Source organism: Oncorhynchus tshawytscha, linkage group LG10 (genome assembly GCF_018296145.1).
Source record: "Oncorhynchus tshawytscha isolate Ot180627B linkage group LG10, Otsh_v2.0, whole genome shotgun sequence".
Classification (NCBI taxonomy): domain Eukaryota; kingdom Metazoa; phylum Chordata; class Actinopteri; order Salmoniformes; family Salmonidae; genus Oncorhynchus; species Oncorhynchus tshawytscha.
This window is the reverse complement of record NC_056438.1, coordinates 43,333,283-43,352,202: the sequence shown is the minus strand read 5'-3', so window position 1 is coordinate 43,352,202 and position 18,920 is coordinate 43,333,283. Positions and strand designations below refer to the sequence as shown.

At 44.2% G+C, this 18,920-nt stretch overlaps 1 protein-coding gene across 1 annotated transcript; it reads left to right on the top strand.

Annotated features, from left to right (window-relative positions):
• Positions 1 to 3,045: 3,045 nt before the first annotated feature.
• Positions 3,046 to 17,974, top strand: LOC112260217 (BMP/retinoic acid-inducible neural-specific protein 3). Its single transcript, XM_024435152.2, has 8 exons — positions 3,046 to 3,629; positions 3,954 to 4,249; positions 8,548 to 8,741; positions 9,270 to 9,487; positions 12,474 to 12,579; positions 12,980 to 13,216; positions 13,941 to 14,163; positions 16,148 to 17,974. The coding sequence occupies exons 2-8, from the start codon at positions 3,999 to 4,001 to the stop codon at positions 17,319 to 17,321; spliced, it is 2,403 nt and encodes an 800-aa protein (XP_024290920.1). The 5' UTR covers positions 3,046 to 3,629; positions 3,954 to 3,998; the 3' UTR covers positions 17,322 to 17,974.
• The last annotated feature ends 946 nt before the right edge of the window (positions 17,975 to 18,920 follow it).

The window sequence follows — 18,920 nt, the reverse complement described above, 5'->3', positions numbered from 1 at the left end:
TAGACAATCAGGACATTGAACAGTAATCGCTAAGAAACAACACTGAAGTCATTGAACATTGTCAATTGTCAAGTCATTGAACATTGAAAATTGAGCTAGGCATGTTATCACTCAGATCCAGGAGAGGTGCAATGCACAACTCTTTGGGACCATCCTTGAACTCCTGAGCGAACTCTCTTGAGAGATTCTGAACAGCATCTTGATGGTGACAACACGAAGCACTGCATATTTTCCCAAACACGGAGTTGCATGACCTATTCTCCGCTGCCACTGTCTTCACATCATTGTCAATGCGCTCCACTACAAACAGATTACGATGACATTCGAGGTACTACGACACCTCAAGCCTTATTTTTGGCTGGAGGATGAAAAGAAAGCATCTATTTGCAAAAGAAAATCTGGTGATTAGCTTGGGCACCCCTTTGGCAAAACAGGGCATTAGGTTCCAGGCGCATTCACACCACGTTGGCAGGATGGCAATTTTTTCCGGAGTTTCTCCACACCGTCTGCCGCCAAGACTGAATTCCAGGGGATGATTACTGCACAAATAATCCACATCACCTAGCTGCATCCTGGAGCTCAGTGGGTAACAGGGGAGAGGGAAAGAAGAGCAGGAGAACTAGAGCTAGAGAGATAAAGAGGAGACAGCGAGGAGGAGGGGGAACAAGAAAAAGGGAGGAATACGAGGAAGATAGACTTGAGAGAAACAGAAAGAGGTGGAGAGAGAGTAGGAAGGAAGGAAAGAGAGACAGATAACTGGGGAGAGTGGGGGAAAAGGAAGAGAACAGATAGGTTTAGGAACTTTTCAATAACCGTATACCCAGACAGCCAAGGCCCAGATTTCAGGAGACTATAACAGTCTTCAGCCCAGGGGGAAGCTAATTTTTGCCGACAGAATATTTAATGCATTCCTTTTGCAGCAAAAGCAATTGTAGACTTCCATATCGTTGGAAATCACCATCAGTTGCTGAAGGAGCAAATTCTCCAGACAGAAACTACATAATGAATTGTGGGATACGTTATTGCTCAAATGTAGCCATTTCATGTAGACTGGGACCATCCGATGGCATTGAGGAGCTTACCACATCAGTCACCGGCTTCATTAATATTAGTGCATCGATGACGTTGTCCCCACAGTGACCATATGTACATGTCCCAACTAGAAGCCATGGATTACATGCAACATTCGCACTGAGCTAAAGGCAGTCTGATGCTGCCACTTTTAAGGAGTGGGATACTAATACGGACACTTACAAGTAATTCTGCCACAACCTCAATCAAAAGAGGGCATCCTCAGGATGCTGAAAATATTTGGCATGGGCCCTCAGATCCTCAAAAAGTTATACAGCTGCATAATTGAGAACATCTTGACTGGCTTCAGCACCGCTTGGTATGGCAACTGCTTGGCATCCGACCGCAAGGCGCTACAGAACGTAATGGGTGCAGCTCAGTACATCACTGGGACCGAGTTCCCTGCCATCCAGGACCTCTATACCAGGCGGTGTCAGAGGAAGGCCCTAAAAATTGTCAAAGACTCCAGCCACCCATAGACTGCTCTCTCTGCTACTGCACGGCAAGTGGTATTGATGTACCAAGTCATCACATACACTGCTGCAACTGTTTATCTGTCCTGTTGAATAGTCACTTTATTCCTAGTTATATGCACATATCTACCTCAATTACCTCGTACCCCTGCACATCAACTCGGTAATGGTACCCCGTGTATACAGCCAAGTTATCATTACGTTTTACATGACTTCAATTCTTCAGTGTAAATACTTTTCTATTATTTCTCAAAAAAAAGTTATTTCTCCATTGTTGGAAGTAAGCATTTCACGGTTAGTCTAAACCTGTTATGTGCGAAGCATGTGACCGATAACATTTGATTTGATTTGATCCTCACGTCCAGCATCGGTGTTGACTGAAGTCATTTAGAGCGCATGGACATGACCCCTCCATATTGAGTTCTCGTTCAATTTGAGTTTGAACGAGAATACGAAGTCCCTTGACAGTCCCGTGGTCCTTGCCAAATGACAATAAAACAGGGAAATCGATGCCTGCGGACTATGGATTCGGGAAGCATAGTGAAATAGAGACTACCCTAATGTGCTCTGTCAGTCCAAACCATTTAATAGTTTCACTTCTCGCCAGTCACTCGTTGCACTTTGAATGACAAAACATAATGATGACTTGCAAGTTCCTGAACAAAGGGCGGGTTCCTACAGCAACCGACAAAAAGCGGGATTACCAACCTGACATCAAAGTGCTCATGTTCAGGCATTTAGCTTTTCATTCTTTTGCTCCCTCATAGTTGAAACAGTCTAATTAGAGATCCATCGCCTGCACCTGCCACTCACTCACCCCTCCTTAATCCTCAGTCCCAGAGGATCCACTTTCAACTACTGTCACTCCAGCGTCCATATCTTGTGAGAGGTGTCGACCGACCGGCGCATCAGCTAGCTGTGATGTTGCCATGATGAGAAAATATCAAAATGATACATCTGCTTCACACCTGTCTCCACCATCACTGAAATGACATATCGATTGCATCTTTAAGGAAATAAATTCTGAGCCAAAACTCATTTGAACTATAGCATGGTGCCAATCAGGACCTTCAACCAAGTTTGATGTTGTTTTGTTTTTGGTAGGCTACCATACTGGTTGTAAGATATCAATAAATACCTAGCTATATGCATTTATACTACACTAATATCTGTTGAAAAAGATCAAGACATTGCTATGTAGAAATTACCAATCTTTCAACATGCATATAACACATTTATAGCCTAAAGTCAGGCTGTGCATCATTGTGATTAGTAGATGCAGTACCAGCAGCTGTGTAGCCTTGTTGTCGTTTCAATCATCATCATCATCATCATCATTGCCATCTTCATCAACATTGAAATTGCTGTGGCTGCTAGAGCAGTTCGAGCTCACAGTCACCAAATTCCAAATGAAATACATTAATGTGCATTGTGAACAATGTTTCGTTTTGTCTAAAACGGAGCTCTCTCCAATCTGCTCCCCCCTCCATCATTCACACAACTGATACTGCAAGAGGGAGGCAGCAACTGCCTGAGCTTAGGAATTGAACCCCGATAACGAATGATCAGGCTATTTGTGCAGCCGATGTAGGAATTTTAAAGGTTACAAATTAAATTAGCAAGTGTTAAATTAAAAATAAGGAAGTTGAAAGAACGCGTATTCAATTCACTGATTGTGAATTATTGTTTTTGACCGCAATTTTTTTACTCACTTGTTTGAGGCGGACGCCAAGAGTTCTTCCCCTTCTGTTTTGAGGCTGAAGTTGTTGCGCAAGGCAAATGTGAGCTCCACCTGCAATCTACAGAGGAGTCTGCAATCTACGGAGGAGCCTTCCAATATTTGGATGTATGTGCTCTGGAATATAAAGTGTCTTATTTTCAGAAGGCAGGAAAAATAAACGTTTTTTCCCCCTTGTTTGGTATTTCAGCCTCGCATCAATTCTTACACGGGCAGTTGAGCGAATTTATTTCATATTTTGACCACACGGAAAATGAAAATATCTTTTATCAGGGCTCGTGCAACCTCGAGATCTCTTTGATTCATTAAAAATAAACATAATTGGTCTCCACACTTTCAGAAATCAGGTAAGGACCCAAGCATATTATTTTACAATACAAGGACTATCTATTCACAAGTTGTATGCAACTGTAAGTATGACGTGGAAATGCACGGGAAATTGCATAGTAATGTTAATGTTGATTTATATACTTGTTTTTTTTAACGTTTTTTATATTGAATTTATCACAGCTCTCCTTTTCAATCTTTCTTTAATATATCAAGTATCTCAGTGTAGTACAATTTCATGCAATATCATATACAGTACAATACTAAAGCTTATAAAATATCACAATTAATGTAGGCTAACATTCCTGAATTGGCAAATTCCCCCAAATGGGTTGTCCCCCCAGGACACGGGCAAAGTCCGGAGAGGATGAGGAGTCGCTGGGTGAAGCATGAGCTGCCAGGGTATCGGTCTTAGACAGGTGCCTGTGCTGCTCTTATGGGAGGGGATTGCTCTGGGCCTGTTCTGCTGCTGGACTTGGGCTGGGGTTGCTGCCGCCGCGGCCGGACCCAGTGATGGCGGTGGTGCTGGGCCCATGGGCTGGCTGCTGTCGGACAAAGGGCCCTTCCACAATTCCCTGGAGTTCACGGAGTCTGTGGAGAGACACCAGCAAGGCTACACCACCAGATACAAGATCTACAGGTGATCTCTCTCTCTCCACATCTATCTTTGCTTTCTCTTCTCTCTCCCTCCACCTTCATCTCTCCCCCTGCCCCCACCCCTCTTTTGCCCTCTACCATAGCTCTACACAAGTGAGGCTATTCTATTCTCCCTCTCTGAACAACCCTTCACTCCTATAGTTTGTGATTCTCATCTCTCGGATGGCATATAAGGGGTCTGAATACTTCCTGAATGAACTGTACGCTATAATTCAGTCCTCACATTGAATGCGCTGTATATTAGTGTCTCAACTGCATACATTCCCCACGGACATGCAAATCCATGCGGCGTCAACACAGACGTCAACACGACCATAAGTAAACATACACTGGATGTCCACCAAACTTTGCATTGATGGGTATGTTGTCTGCAGAACTAGTGCAAATTGAAATTGAGGTCATGTGTTACACTATGCTCTTAACATTACATTAACTTTTGGATTGGTGGTACTTGGTTGAATACACTCTCCACTCTGGTTCATGCTCTGTATCAGAAAGGATACAGACTGCTTTAGAAAAGCAGTGTCGTCTGAAACATTCCTAAGTGGTCTGGAATAAATGGAAGGTGAAGTGGGTGTTCTTTTACATTTTGCATTTTTGTATTTTGAAGGTGAAGTGTTTGTACTGCTCAAACTTCCAAGGAACCATATATGATCATTGGAAAGTATAGGATGATGCTGGCCTTGTGCCACTGCAATTCACAATATAATGACATTACTATAATTAACAAAAATATAAACGCAACATGTAAAGTGTTGGTCCCATGTTTCATGAGCTGAATCACCATACTTTTTCATATGCACAAAAAGCTTATTTCTCTCAAATGTTGTGCACACATTTGTTTACATCCTTGTTAGTGAGTATTTGTATTTTGCCAAGATAATCCATCCACTGGACAGGTGTGGTATATCAAGAAGCTTAAACAACATGATCATTACACATGCCAACCCCCCATGGTTACGTCCCTGCCCAGTCATGTGAATTCCATAAATGAACTTTATTTACTTAAATTGACTGATTTCATTACATGAACGATAACTCAGTAAAATTGTTGAATGTTGCGTTTATATGTCTGTCCATTATAAATATGGCCCTGCTGGTCCACTATGGCTCAATACTTGTTCACCATCTTTTGGTAAGCTAGATAAAGGAGACTTTCTACTGGCTCTGAGAATGATATAGTCTTCTCTGAGAGCACACAGAGTCCCATCACCCATCTCCCTGTACAGCTCCTACTGATTTTAATTCTCTCTAGAGGATGGAGAAAAAGCAACATGGTATCCATTCAATTGAGATGAAGAACCCGCTTTGAAACGTCCTCTGTTTGGATTGGAATATAATCATAGCGACGTAACCATGTGGATTAACATCGGATTCAGTTACAAGTGATTAAACCGACAGAACGCTGGTGTCCGTTTTTCCTCTTGACCGGCTCTCCATTTTCCCCAGGGGGCCTTCCCGTTTCTCCGCATTTGATTACACATGGCTCCGGGTCTTGAACAGGAAGCTGTCAGACTATTATCCACCAGTGTAGCGTTATCGTAGTATCCCTGCTTCCAATCCATAAGTGCTCACTGGTGAATAAGACCGCAGGCTAACGCCGGGGTGCGATCTATAGTGCCCATCAAGTGACAACCGGAGAGGCACTGCAGTCTGCCTCTCGTTACGATGATTGGATGTAATGACATTCTCCACACTGGCCTTATTCCTCAATTATTTCTCTGCCGATCGTAACTCGTGGCAGTGATTTGATTGCCTCCCATGAGGACGGAGCAGTAGGAGTCTTGACTGTAGTGACTGGAGAGAGAATTGCGTCTTAAGAATGCTAGAGTTTGCATGTCCCCAATGGGATGTGACTGTGTAATTAACACTTGAGGTCGATGTGACACGTGTCAGTACACTCTGTATGTAGCGAGTAATAGTCATCACAAACAGTTAATGGTGAATCACAAGGGCTTTGTGATATAAAATGGTGAACATGCAGTGCATTCGGAAAGTGTTCAGAGCCTTTCCCTTTTCCACATTTTGTTGCGTACACACTTATTCTAAAATGGATTCATTTAAATGTTTCCTCACTAAATCTACATACTATACCCCATAATGATAAAGTGAAAACAGGTTAGAAATGTTATTTGAAAATGTATTAACATTTTTTAAAAGGAATACCTTATATACATAAGCATTCAGACCCTTTGCTATGAGACTCGAAATTGAGCTCAGGTGCATTTCCAGTTTCCAGTGATCATCCTTGAGATGTTTCTACAACTTGATTGGAGTCCACCTGTGGTAAATTCATTTGGAAATGATTTGGAAAGACACACACCTGTCTAAGTATGGTCTCACAGTTGACATTGCATGTCTGAGTGAAAACCAAGCCATGAGGCCAAAGGAATTGTCCGTAGCGCTCCGAGACAGGATTGTGTCGAGGCACAGATCTGGGGAAGGGTACCAAAAATGTTCTGCAGCATTGAAGGCCCCCAAGAACATAGTGGCCTCCATCATTCTTAAATGGAAGAAGTGTGGAACCACCAAGACTCTTCCTAGAGCTGGCCTTTCGGCTAAACTTAGCAATCGAGGGAGAAGGGCCTTAGTTAGGGAGGTGACCAAGAACCTGATGGTCACTCTGACAGAGCTCCAGAGTTCCTTTGTGGAGATGGGAGAACCTTCCAGAAGGACAACCATCTCTACAGCACTTCACCAATCAGGCCTTTATGCTAGAGTGGCGGTAGCCCCTCCTCAGTAAAAGGCACATAACAGCCCGCTTTGAGTTGGCCAAAATGCACCTAAAGACTCTCAGACCATGAGAAACCAGATTATCTGTTCTGATGACAGCAAGATTGAACTCTTTGGCCTGAATGCCAAGTGTCACGTCTGGAGGAAACCTGGCACCATCCCTGCGGTGAAGCATGGTGGTGGCAGCATCATGCTGTGGGGATGCTTTTCAGCAGTAGGGACTGGGAGACTAGTCAGGATTGAGGAAAAGATGAACGGAGCAAAGTACAGAGACATCCTTGAGGAAAACCTGCTCCAGAGCGTTCAGACTTCAGACTGCGGCAAAGGTTCACCTTCCAACAGGACAACGACACTAAGCACACAACCAAGACAATGCAGGAGTCTCTGAATTTCCTTGAGTGGCCCAGCCAGAGCCCGGACTTGAACCTGATCGAACAACTCTGGAGACACCTGAAAATAGCTGTGCAGCGACACTCCCCATCCAACCTGACAGAGCTTGTGAGGATCTGCAGAGAAGAATGGGATAAACTCTCCAAATACAGTTGTGGCAAGCTTGTATCGTTATACCCAAGAAGACTCAAGGCTGTAATCGCTGCCAAAGATTAAAGGGTCTGAATACTTATGTAAATGTGATATTTCAGTTTTATTTTGCAAACATTTCTAAAAAACTGTTTTTGCTTTATCCTTGTGGGGTTTTGTGTGTATATTGAGGGGGGGAAACGATGTAATCAATTCTAGAATAAGGATGTAACGTAACAAAAGGTGGAAAAAGTAAAGGGGTCTGAATACTTTCTGAATGCACTGTATTTGCTTTGCTATGGATGCCCCAAGTGCTCATACTCAAAGCATTTCTATGGTTTCCTTAAAGGTTTCTAATTGCGTTCTAAATGGCTCAAGGTCTTAAGATGTTTCACGGTCACTCAGGTCTGGTTCAGGATAATCTGTGGTACATGGTTACCCATGCTTATAGGAACGCTGCACTGGTTTATGGGCCCTCTGGCATATAGTAGTTCATGGTCACATTGACAATTTATAGCACTTGTTATGCTTTCATAGTGCTGCATTGGACTCCCATAAGGACTCGTGCTACAGTAGCATGGTACTGTGGAGATCACCTACGCAAAGACATTGCCCAATTGAGGTTTCTTTCCACCGCAACAGCTAGCTTGAAGCTACAAAGAAATATGGTGATTGCGCAATAACAAACACAATTGCAAGATAAGGTCCTACCATCACAAACACGCCTACAGACCTGTGAACATATGTGGCTTGAGAGTGACCTACTGTCTATTAGCCAGTGGCAGTCTGTCAGAGCAAATGTGGCAGAGTCTGAGTAAGAGAGATACTGCATGTATCTCTCTGCAAATGTTGTGTCTGTTTGCATTGGGGTTTATCTGTGAATGAATTCCACAATTACATTCGACTGAATGTTCTCAACAGCCTATTTAGTTTAATGTGATATTTTCACAAAGTTTAAAACTCCTTCCACAAATCAAGAACTCAAATCAACTATTGTATGAAACATGTTATCGTGACATTGTTTTACAGGGAGTTTGGCAGATGGAAGGTCAACAGCCTGGCAGTGGAGTGGCGTGACAACAGTGGCGGCCTGGCTCCGCCCCTCGACCCTGACTTCATGCACACGGTCAGGCAGCTTGGGAGGCGGCCCACACTCCGCAGGATCACTGAGAAAATCATCAAGAAGTACGGGACTCACCTCCTACTGTCCGCCACGCTGGGAGGTACAGTAAAGGGAGGCTCCGAACGTTGGTTCCTACTTGACCCGCATTACAGCAGTATTGTTCCCTGGGAGATGTCTTAGACTAAAAATAAGTGTGTTTTTGTCGAGAGTATTTTGGTTAACTCTCATGTCAAAACCTACTCTTCTCAGTGTCTGAGATACATTCAGTAACTTAGCTACAACAGATTCTTCTGCAGAAGCGGTTGATTCCAAATGTAACTTGGAAATGATACAGTTTGGATGTGATGTATGTTATATGTTTTATATATATATATATATATATATATATATATGTTATGTGCATAAAGAGCTTTATACACTAAAGCAGAGGGCTCAGTTCAGTATGGTTGTTGAACTGGGATGAGATTAAACATAGATCACATGTTCTGCCCATTACCATTCTTCAACACAGTCATTGAATAATTGGAACCTCCCTGAAGGAGAGATGGGAGATAATTACCATTGATTAACGTCTCTGGCCCAGCCGCTCAGTCTCCCATTTCCTCATTTCCTGTTGCTTTGTAATCAGGGGAGGAGTCCTTGACGATATTTGTGGATAAGAGGAAGCTAAGCCGCGACCCGGAACCATGGGCTGGAGCTGAGGGCAGCAGACACAACGGTACGGGGGCCATGGCAGGGGCGGTGACCCTGGAGGCCCTTCACCAGCTGGCTGCCTCCTACTTCACCGACAGGGAGAGCACTCTGCGCCGGCTCCACCACCTCCAGATTGCCTCCACTGCCATCAGGGTAAGAGTGGATAGGCTGCTGCCAACATTTTATTGTTGATCATTTATTTATGTGAAATAGTCTAAGTGTAGCGTGTTGATTTTCCTTATTGTCGGACTCCCGCTGTGCAGATTTGGTATGTAAGAGTTGCAGCATAGTCTATCTCAAGATGAAACTGCTGAGAATTAACATGTTTCAAGTCATAAGAATTGCATGTGATTTCCGTCAGGCTGTACCCACGTGTTCCAATGATTATATTCAAGGGATGGACAGATGGACAGGATTCTGTCTGTAAAGAATGTGTACCCATAACAACAAAATATACACATCACATAAAATATCCACCACCATATTTTACAGTAGGTATGGTATTCTGTTCTCCTTATGCATCCTTATTTCGACATCAAACCCGCCACTGGTGTGCATGGCCAAAGAACTTCATTTTCATGCCATCTGACCAAAGCACCAGTTCCAATCCAAGTGCCAGTGGTGTTTAGCAAAATCCAGATGTTTACATTTGTTGGATGACATGAAAATAAAGCTCTTTGGCCACTCGTTGGTGAGTTTGGCGTCGAAATAAGGATGTATAAGCAGAAAGGAACCCCATCCCTACTGTAAAATATGGTGGTGGAGCTTTGATGTTATGGGGCGGTTTTGCTTGTACTGGTCCTGGGGCCTTTGTTAAGGTCAACGACATCATGAACTTTACCCAGTACCAGGACATTTTATCCATAAACCTGGTTGCCTCTGCTAGGAGCCTGAAACTTGGCCCCATGTGGATCTTCCAAGCACACAACAAAATCGACAAAGAAATGGTTTATTGTCCACAAAATCAACATTTTGGGTTGGCCAAGGGTTGATGTTCTCCTTTAATGAGTACACTACTGGAACACACATACACTATATAAACAAAAGTATGTGGACACCTCTTCAAATTAGTAGATTTGGCTATTTCAGCCACACTCGTTGCTGACAGGTGTATAAAATCGAGCACACCGCCATGCAATCTCTATAGACAAACATTGTCAGTAGAATGGACTGAAGAGTTCATTGACTTTCAACGTGACACCATCATAGGATGCCACATGTCCAACAAGTCAGTTCGTCAAATTTCTGTCCTGCTAGAGCTGTGCCGGTTAACTGTAAGTGCTGTTATTGTGAAGGGGAAACGTCTAGGAGCAACAACAGCTCCACCTCGAAGTGGTAGGCCACACAAGCTCACAGAACGGGGCTGAGTGCTGAAGTGCGTAGTCGTCTGTCTACGGTTGCAACACTCACTACCGAGTTCCAAACTGCCTATGGAAGCAACGTCAGCACAATAACTGTTTGTCAGGAGCTTCATGAAATAGGTTTCCAAGGCCGAGTAGCAACACACAAGCCTAAGATCATCATGCTCAATGCCAAGTGTCGGCTGGAGTGGTGTTAAGCTCGCCGCCATTGGACTCTGGAGAAGTGGAAGCACGCTGAAGTGATGAATCATGCTTCACCATCTGGCAGTCCGACGGACTAATCTGGGTTTGGTGGAAGCCAGGAGAAAGCTACCTGCTCCAATGCATAGTGCCAACTGTAAAGTATGGTGGAGGAGTAATGGTCTGGGGCTGTTTTTCATGGTTTGGGCTAAGCCCCTTAGTTTCAGTGAAGGAAAAGCTTTACTCTACAGCATACAATGACATTCTCAATGATTCTGTGCTTCCAACTTCGTGGCAACAGTTTCGGGAAGACCCTTTCCTGTTTCAGCATGACAATGCCCCCGTGCACAAAGTAAGGTCCATACAGAAATGGTTTGCCGAGATCGGTGTGGAAGAACTTGACTGGCCTGCACAGAGCCCTGACCTCCACCCCTTTGAACACCTTTGGGATGAATTGGAACGCTGACTGTGAGCCAGGCCTAATCGGCCAACATCAGGGTCCGACCTCACTACTGCTCACGTGGCTGAATGGAAGCAAGTCCCCGTATCAATGTTACAACATCTAGTGGAAAGCCTTCCCAGAAGAGTGAAGGCTGTTATAGCAGCAAAGGGGGGACCAACTCCATATTAATGCCAATGATTTTAGAATGAGATGTTCGACGAACAGGTGTCCACATACTTTTGTTTATGTAGTATACTATTCATTCAGATTAGTGCTGAGCAATTAACAGAAATGTCAGTTATTTTTCGGGGGGTTTTCTGTGAGCTCAAGGCGCATATTGCACAGCTTCTCTAGAGATAAATCAGGAAACTGTGCGATGTACTAGGGAGCGGTAATTAACTACAATGACCATAATCCATTGTGCATCTACTTGTCCGGTCTGTGTTTCTTTTTTGTCTGCTATGGAAGAGGCAGAAGAATGCACAATCATGAGGGGATATAGTGGCAGCTGTTGCTTCGCGAGGTATCGCTAGCAGTAAAATTGCAAATTTTTCTCTCCATCCCATGCCAAAATGATTAGAATTGCATGAAATGAGAGTTATAAAATTGCAAAAACTTCTCTCTGCTCCATGGCAAAATGTGTAGCATTGCAGGAATTGAAATTTAAAACGTATTTTTGTTCTCTTCACTGTCATGAGGGGGCCTGCTAAAATGTTTTGCCTGCAAGGGGGTGGAGGTGTTGGGGGGAGGGGGGGTAGTAATTCAGCAGTCTTAAAAATATGCCTTATTGACTTTGAAGAACTAAAAAAATAGTGATTTTGTCAGACAGCAGTTCTATAGAGATGATATGATGCCTTGGAATGAAAATAATACTACCACTACCATCATAGGGCTTTTATTATTATTATTATTATTTTATTTTTTATTATTATTAAATTGTTGTTAGCATTCAAACAAAACAATCAAAACCAATATCGAAAACCGTGATTATTTTTTAATCATTGAACCGAAACCGAACCGACCTCAAAAAGCACTAATTGCTCAGAACTCATTCAGATCCACAGAATGTGTTCAGATGTTTGATGCAGGAAACAAAACATGGGTAAATTAATGAACATTCAACATTGACAGTTCATTTGTTACCGTTCCTCCCCAGGTGACTGAAACCAGGACGGGCCCGCTTGGATGCAGTAACTATGACAACCTTGACTCTATCAGCTCAGTACTGGTCCACAGTCCAGAAAACAAGATCCTGTTACAAGGTACTTCTGAAACTAGATCTACAGACAAAATGTCAGCAGGCATAGTCTACAGACAAAATGTCAACAGGTGTATCACTCTGGAAGAACATGAATGAATCAGGTGTGGCTTTCATGATTTACTCATTTATTCCCAACAAGTTAAAGGGACTACTGTACAGTAACTTACTACAGCTGCCTCTATATGGGGTGCATTCTTAAGAAGGTCCAATGCAGCAAATACAGGGGATAGTAGTTCCCATCTGCAATCGAATTGGCTCTCCAGGCTAACCCACAAGGAACGTATTCATACCCCTGGATGACTGTAATTGGTACATCCTCAAAAGAAATGGAGCTGCAGTGCCTGATTGTTGTGCCTTCTTACACCCCGAAATACTTACCTACGTCTCACTTGCCTCCCCAGGACTCCAGGTAATTCTACCAGCCTACCTGCGGAGCCGCTTTGTCCAGGCAGCCCTCAGCTACATCGGCTGTAACTCGGAGGGCCAGTTTGTTTGCAGGGCCAGTGACTGCTGGTGCCAGTGCGGCCCGGACTTCCCACAGTGCAACTGTCCACAGACGGACCTCCATGCCCTGGAGAACAACCTACTGCGCCTCAGGGAGGCTTGGACACTGGCCAACCAGGAGTTTGTGGAATCAGGTGTTTACTGGAGTTAGTTGAATATGCAACAGTCCAATGTACTTGGTGATGAGCAGACAATTGAGTAGGCTGGGTGCCAGTGTATGTTTCTGCTTTAGCCAGCTTGTTGATGACTTGCATCAATGTAGTGTTGAGTGTAGGGAGTCAGGTCTTCAGGCTCACATTCAATAAGGTTTCATATGTATGGAAATAATAAAAATCACCATTGTCCAATTTTTCATTGAGATATGGTCGTGGAGTAGGGTGCATAGTAGTTTTAAACCTTCACATAACAAAAGCGTAGGTATTTCTCACTCCTTTGAAAGACCTCTGTAATACCCCTGTTTCAACAAAAACCTTGATATAATAGGTTAACACGGCGATTTAAATGGTCTTGCTTCGATATCGTAGACAGCTGGACGTGTATTTTTGCACCCACTCCAAGTTACTCACCATCTGATAAATTACCACTTTAATGACTGAGGTTGGATTACCATCCCTCACGACTCCAAATTACAGACAGGTGGTAAATAGAATGTGATACATTTTCGCTCCAATTAAATAATGTCAGTTCTGTTCGCTAGCAAGTCATAAATAATAAGAACAACCTGTTGTTTATTCATACTGAGAACAGACACTTTTTTGCCACATTCTTATCATTACCCAATGGCTCATGCTCCTCCCTGCCAGAAAAAAAAACTTTACTTATCCATGTTTTTTTTTTCTTATTTTGTTTTTATTCCAGAGGAGTTCCAAAGTTTTGTTGGAAGGTTGCCAACCCATTACGCCGTGAACACATCTGTCGTGGAGCACTTGTGGAGGATGGATGGGGGTCTGCTCCAACGCTATAGGCAGCTGGAGACCACAAGTGGCCTGCTCCTTGACAAAGCACGTCGCGCCGCTAACAAGCTCTTCAGTCTTAGCAAGAGATGCCGCCATCGGCCCAGGATAGTGCTGCAGAGGGAGAGGTACAGAGTATTTTTAGGGGGCTCGTTAACCCCGAGGTCCCCCCTAAAATACCTTGTCTCGTATTTATGCAACTGATTTATGCACTGTACGGGAAAGAAATGCACTTTTGGGGAAACAAAAGCTGAGAAGTTTTGAAAGGAGACAAGAAGTGCTGACGGTAGAAATTGAGTCTCACCTGGGAAAACCCGAATTAAGGATAGTTGGACGACCGGCAGTAGCTTATTGCAGTACAATTAGAACCGTTTCTACTTTCTTATCCGAAGTATCTAAGACCACGGTGCTCAGGAGTTGTGCTAGGCCTACATACTAGGTCACAATTAGTCTTTGGATAATGTGGGATGTCCACACTTGAGATCCCGCCTCTTCTACAGTAACTAATTACATGCAATCCCTTTCAATCCCTTTCATTGATGTTAACCGCCAAAAACTACAGTCGGAAGTGCATTCAATTTAGAATTTGGATAGCCTGGTCCCAGAACTCTTTGTGCTTTACTGGGGCTGGCAAAATATATCTGGGACCATGCTTCTGTACCTCTAAAAATACTGTTTCTGAGTAAACGATGAATGGTTTTCGCCCTGTGACTACTGTGGTTTCCTGGTTCAGCCCTATGCCCTGCTACCTGGCCCACCAGTAATTAGTTACTCCAGCTTTCCAGAGCAGCTCTCCTTTTATCGTAACTTCACTGTGATGGATTCCTCGCTCCTGACCGCTCTGTTTCGATAGCCATTCTTTGTATAGGAAATGAACTAAATGGCACAATTACGTCGGTTCTCCTGCCATAGGCAAGCTCTGCTTCCTCAATCCAATTACACTGCTTTATCACACCTCGCTGGTAGTAAAAGGGGGATTTGATGGAGGTGCAGTATTATTAAACTTGTACATTTTATTGCATGTGTTCCCATGAAACCTTTTATTCTTTAAAAGCTCTGTAATTGTACTGAGTTGTTAGTATATGCCGTATTCATACATTGAACAAAAAAAAATGTGTGTGTGTGTGTGTGTGTGTGTGTGTGTGTGTGTGTGTGTGTGTGTGGGTGTGTGGCTCCCTCCATCGCCACCCACCTGCCTACTCAGGGGGAATTCACGACTAGATGAGCATGTTCATTTTGGTCTGATTTGGCTTGCATTGCAACAGCTGAGCCTACGAGAGCAGAAATGAGGCTTCTGATCTGCCTATCCCTCTCAATTTACGATATTGTTGCTGTTAATGTGCAGTATGAATCCTGCTGTGTCTGAGGAGATGTTTTTCACATACAATCAGGTCAAAAATGATTGGCACCCTTGATTAAGATTAGCAAATAAGACTGTATGAAATAAATACTGAGCTATATTGTATGCTCCAATTTGAAAATGTTTATACAAATACAATTGCTCAGAGAAAGATTTGGTTTAACAAGTAATATTTTTTTGCCCGCAAAAAGATAAGGGTTCAAATGATTGGCACCCCTGTTTTCAATACTTTTCAAAACCTCACCTTGCGAGGATAATGTCACTGAGCCTTTTTCTAAACACATCGGGAGGGATCTTAGACCATTCCTCCATACAGAATCTTTCCAGTTCTTTGATATCCTTTGTCTGCGCTTATGGACTGCCCCTCTTCAAGTCAAACCACAGGTGTTAAGTCCTGAGATTGTGATTTTGTGGCCAATTAACCATTTCTTTGTGGATATTGATGCGTGTTTGGGATTATTGTTTCACTGGAAGATCCAGTTGTAACCAAGTTTCAGCCTCTGTCCTGGTACTGGGTAAAGTTCACTTTTTCTTTTTGCATACAAATATTTATTTTATACTGGGTTTTTTGCTCATCTTTATAAAGGACGCCAATCATTTTGGACCTAACTGGATCTCATGGACAGAAAACAAGAAAATGGACTAACAAAAGTGACCAAAACAAAAGAAAACATAAATTTACTAAGCAATCAAAATGTAAAGTGACTAAGAAGTTATCCTCATCTACAGTATGTTCTATCCTCTGTCCTCAGACCCCTTCGCTACTGGCTGAGCTACATCCTGTCCCTTCTGTACTGCAGTGAGAATGACCACATCGGCCTGTACTCGGTGGAGACCCGCAGCTGCTCCTGCCCCTACCTCCACCCCCCCTGCCAGGGCCCCGTCCCCTGCTCAGTAGGAGAGGGCCCCCGCTGCACCTCCTGTTCCACTGAGAACCGCACCCGCTGCTCCAGCTGCAACCCGGGCTTTACCCTGGGCCAGGGGCTGTGCCGACCCGCCGTGCCTGACCCCACGGACCCCTACCTTGGCTTGGAGAGTGACCGCGACCTCCAGGACCTGGAGCTGTGCTACCTGCTCCAGCACCGGGACCCACGCATCACCTTGCACGGCATCTTCGTCAGCAACGATGTTCGCCTCAACGCCTGGTTTGACCCGTCGTGGCGGAAGAGGATGCTGCTGACCTTGAAGAGCAACCGCTACAAGTCCAACCGTGTGCACATGCTCCTGGGGGTGGCGCTCCAGGTGTGCCTGACCAAGAACAGCACGCTGGAGCCTGCGCTGTCCGTGTTCGTCAACCCGTTCGGGGGCAGCCACTCGGAGAGCTGGACCATGCCCATCGGCCAGCATGGCTACCCCGACTGGGAGCGGACCAAGCTGGATATCCCCCTGGACTGCTACAACTGGACCTTGACACTGGGCAACCGGTGGAAGAGCTTTTTCGAGACAGTGCATTTCTACCTGAGGAGCCGCATTAGGGATTCGGTGCCAGGATTGGCTCCAGGGCCAGAGGTTAGGGGACACAGGAACGCTAGTACAGTGTACCTGGAATCACCAGAGGGCACCGTGGAACCAGTGGTAGCATCTTCATCCCAGAACATGGGCTACATGAAGATCAACAGCATGCAGCTGTTTGGATACAGCATGCACTTTGACCCGGACACCATCCAGGACCTGATCTTGCAGCTGGACTACCCGTACACTCAGGGATCCCAGGACTCAGCCCTGCTGCAGCTGGTGGAGATCCGCTACAGGGTCAACCGACTCTCTCCTCCAGGGGCTCAACCGATGGACCTGTTCTCATGTCTGCTCCGTCACAGACTGAAACTGTCCAGCTCTGAAGTGACCAGAATACTGGCTTCCTTACAGGCTTTCAGTGCCAGACAACCAAACTCTGTGGAGTACGAAGCAACCAAACTATGTAGTTAATAATGAGCGGTGGGCAGGGCCAATGTGATGTTTTTTGTATTAACCCAATCGGAGACAATGTCTGCCACATAGCTTATAGATTTTGTCCAATGGGTCCATTTGTGTCGGTGTACACTGTTCATGGCTTTAGTTGTATGTAAGTGTCATTGAATTTGATGTTTTGAATCACTCAAATTGCTTTCATTTGTGTACTTTTATGAATTTTAGGAAACAAACCATCAATTGGTTATTACATTGATACTAACATGCACCCGACTGGAGCATATGTATCAATCCAATTCATCTGCAGAGGGAAGGGGAGTGAGACGCTGTGTTTGTACTGACCATCTGAAGCTGCAGAATACATTGTCTCACAGTGTCTCTAATCTCCAATGGGGAGAGAAGGCATCCTTGGCACAGATTACCAAGCATGTAGTGGGGAGATTGAGAGTAGTAGCTTCCTACTCTGTACCTGGCCGACATTCACATTTACTGTGAGGGATGAGGGAGGGAAGTAGAGAGACATGCAAAGCATCAAACACAGACTAGGTATCAATGGCCATGATCAGAGATACAGTTGAAGTCGGAAGTTTACATACACCTTGGCCAAATACATTTAAACTCTGTTGTTCACAATTCCTGACATTTAATCCTAGTAAAAATTCCCTGTTTTAGGTCAGTTAGAACTCACCACTTTATTTTAAGAATGTGAAATGTCAGAATAATAGCAGAGAGAATGATTTATTTCAGCTTTTATTTCTTTCATCACATCCCCAGTGGGTCAGAAGTTACATACACTCAATGAGTATTTGGTAGCATTGCCTTTAAATTGTTTAACTTGGGTCAAATGTTTCAGGTAGCCTTCCACAAGCTTCCCACAATAAGTTGGGTGAATTCTGGCCCATTCCTCCTGACAGAGCAGGTGTAACTGAGTCAGGTTTGTAGGCCTCCTTGCTCGCACCCGCGTTTTCAGTTCTGCCCACAAATTCTCTATAGGATTGAGGTCAGGGATTTGTGATGGCCACTCCAATACCTTGACTTTGTGGCCCTTAAGCCATTCTGCCACAACTTTGGAAGTATGCTTGGGGTCATTGTCCATTTGGAAGACCCATTTGCGACCAAGCTTTCACTTCCTGACTGATGTCTTGAGATGTTGCTTAAATATATCCACATTATTTTCCTTTCCTCATGATGCCATCGATTTTGTGAAGTGCACTAGTCCTTCTTGCAGCAAAGCACCCTCACAACATGATGCTGCCACCCCCGTGCTTCACGGTTGGAATGGTGTTCTTCGGCTTGCAAGCAACACCCTTTTTCCTCTAAACATAACGATGGTCATTATGGCCAAACAGTTCTATTTTTGTTTCATCAGACCAGAGGACATTTCTCCAAAAGTACGATCTTGTGCAGATGCAAACCGTAGTCTGGCTTTTTTTTATGGCGGTTCTGGAGCAGAGGCTTCTTCCTTACTGAGCTGCCTTTCAGGTTATGTCGATATAGGACTCGTTTTACTGTGGATATAGATGCTTTTGTACCGGTTCCCTCCAGCATCTTCACAAGGTCCTTTGCTGTTGTTCTGGGATTCATTTGCACTTTTCACACCAAAGTACGTTCATCTCT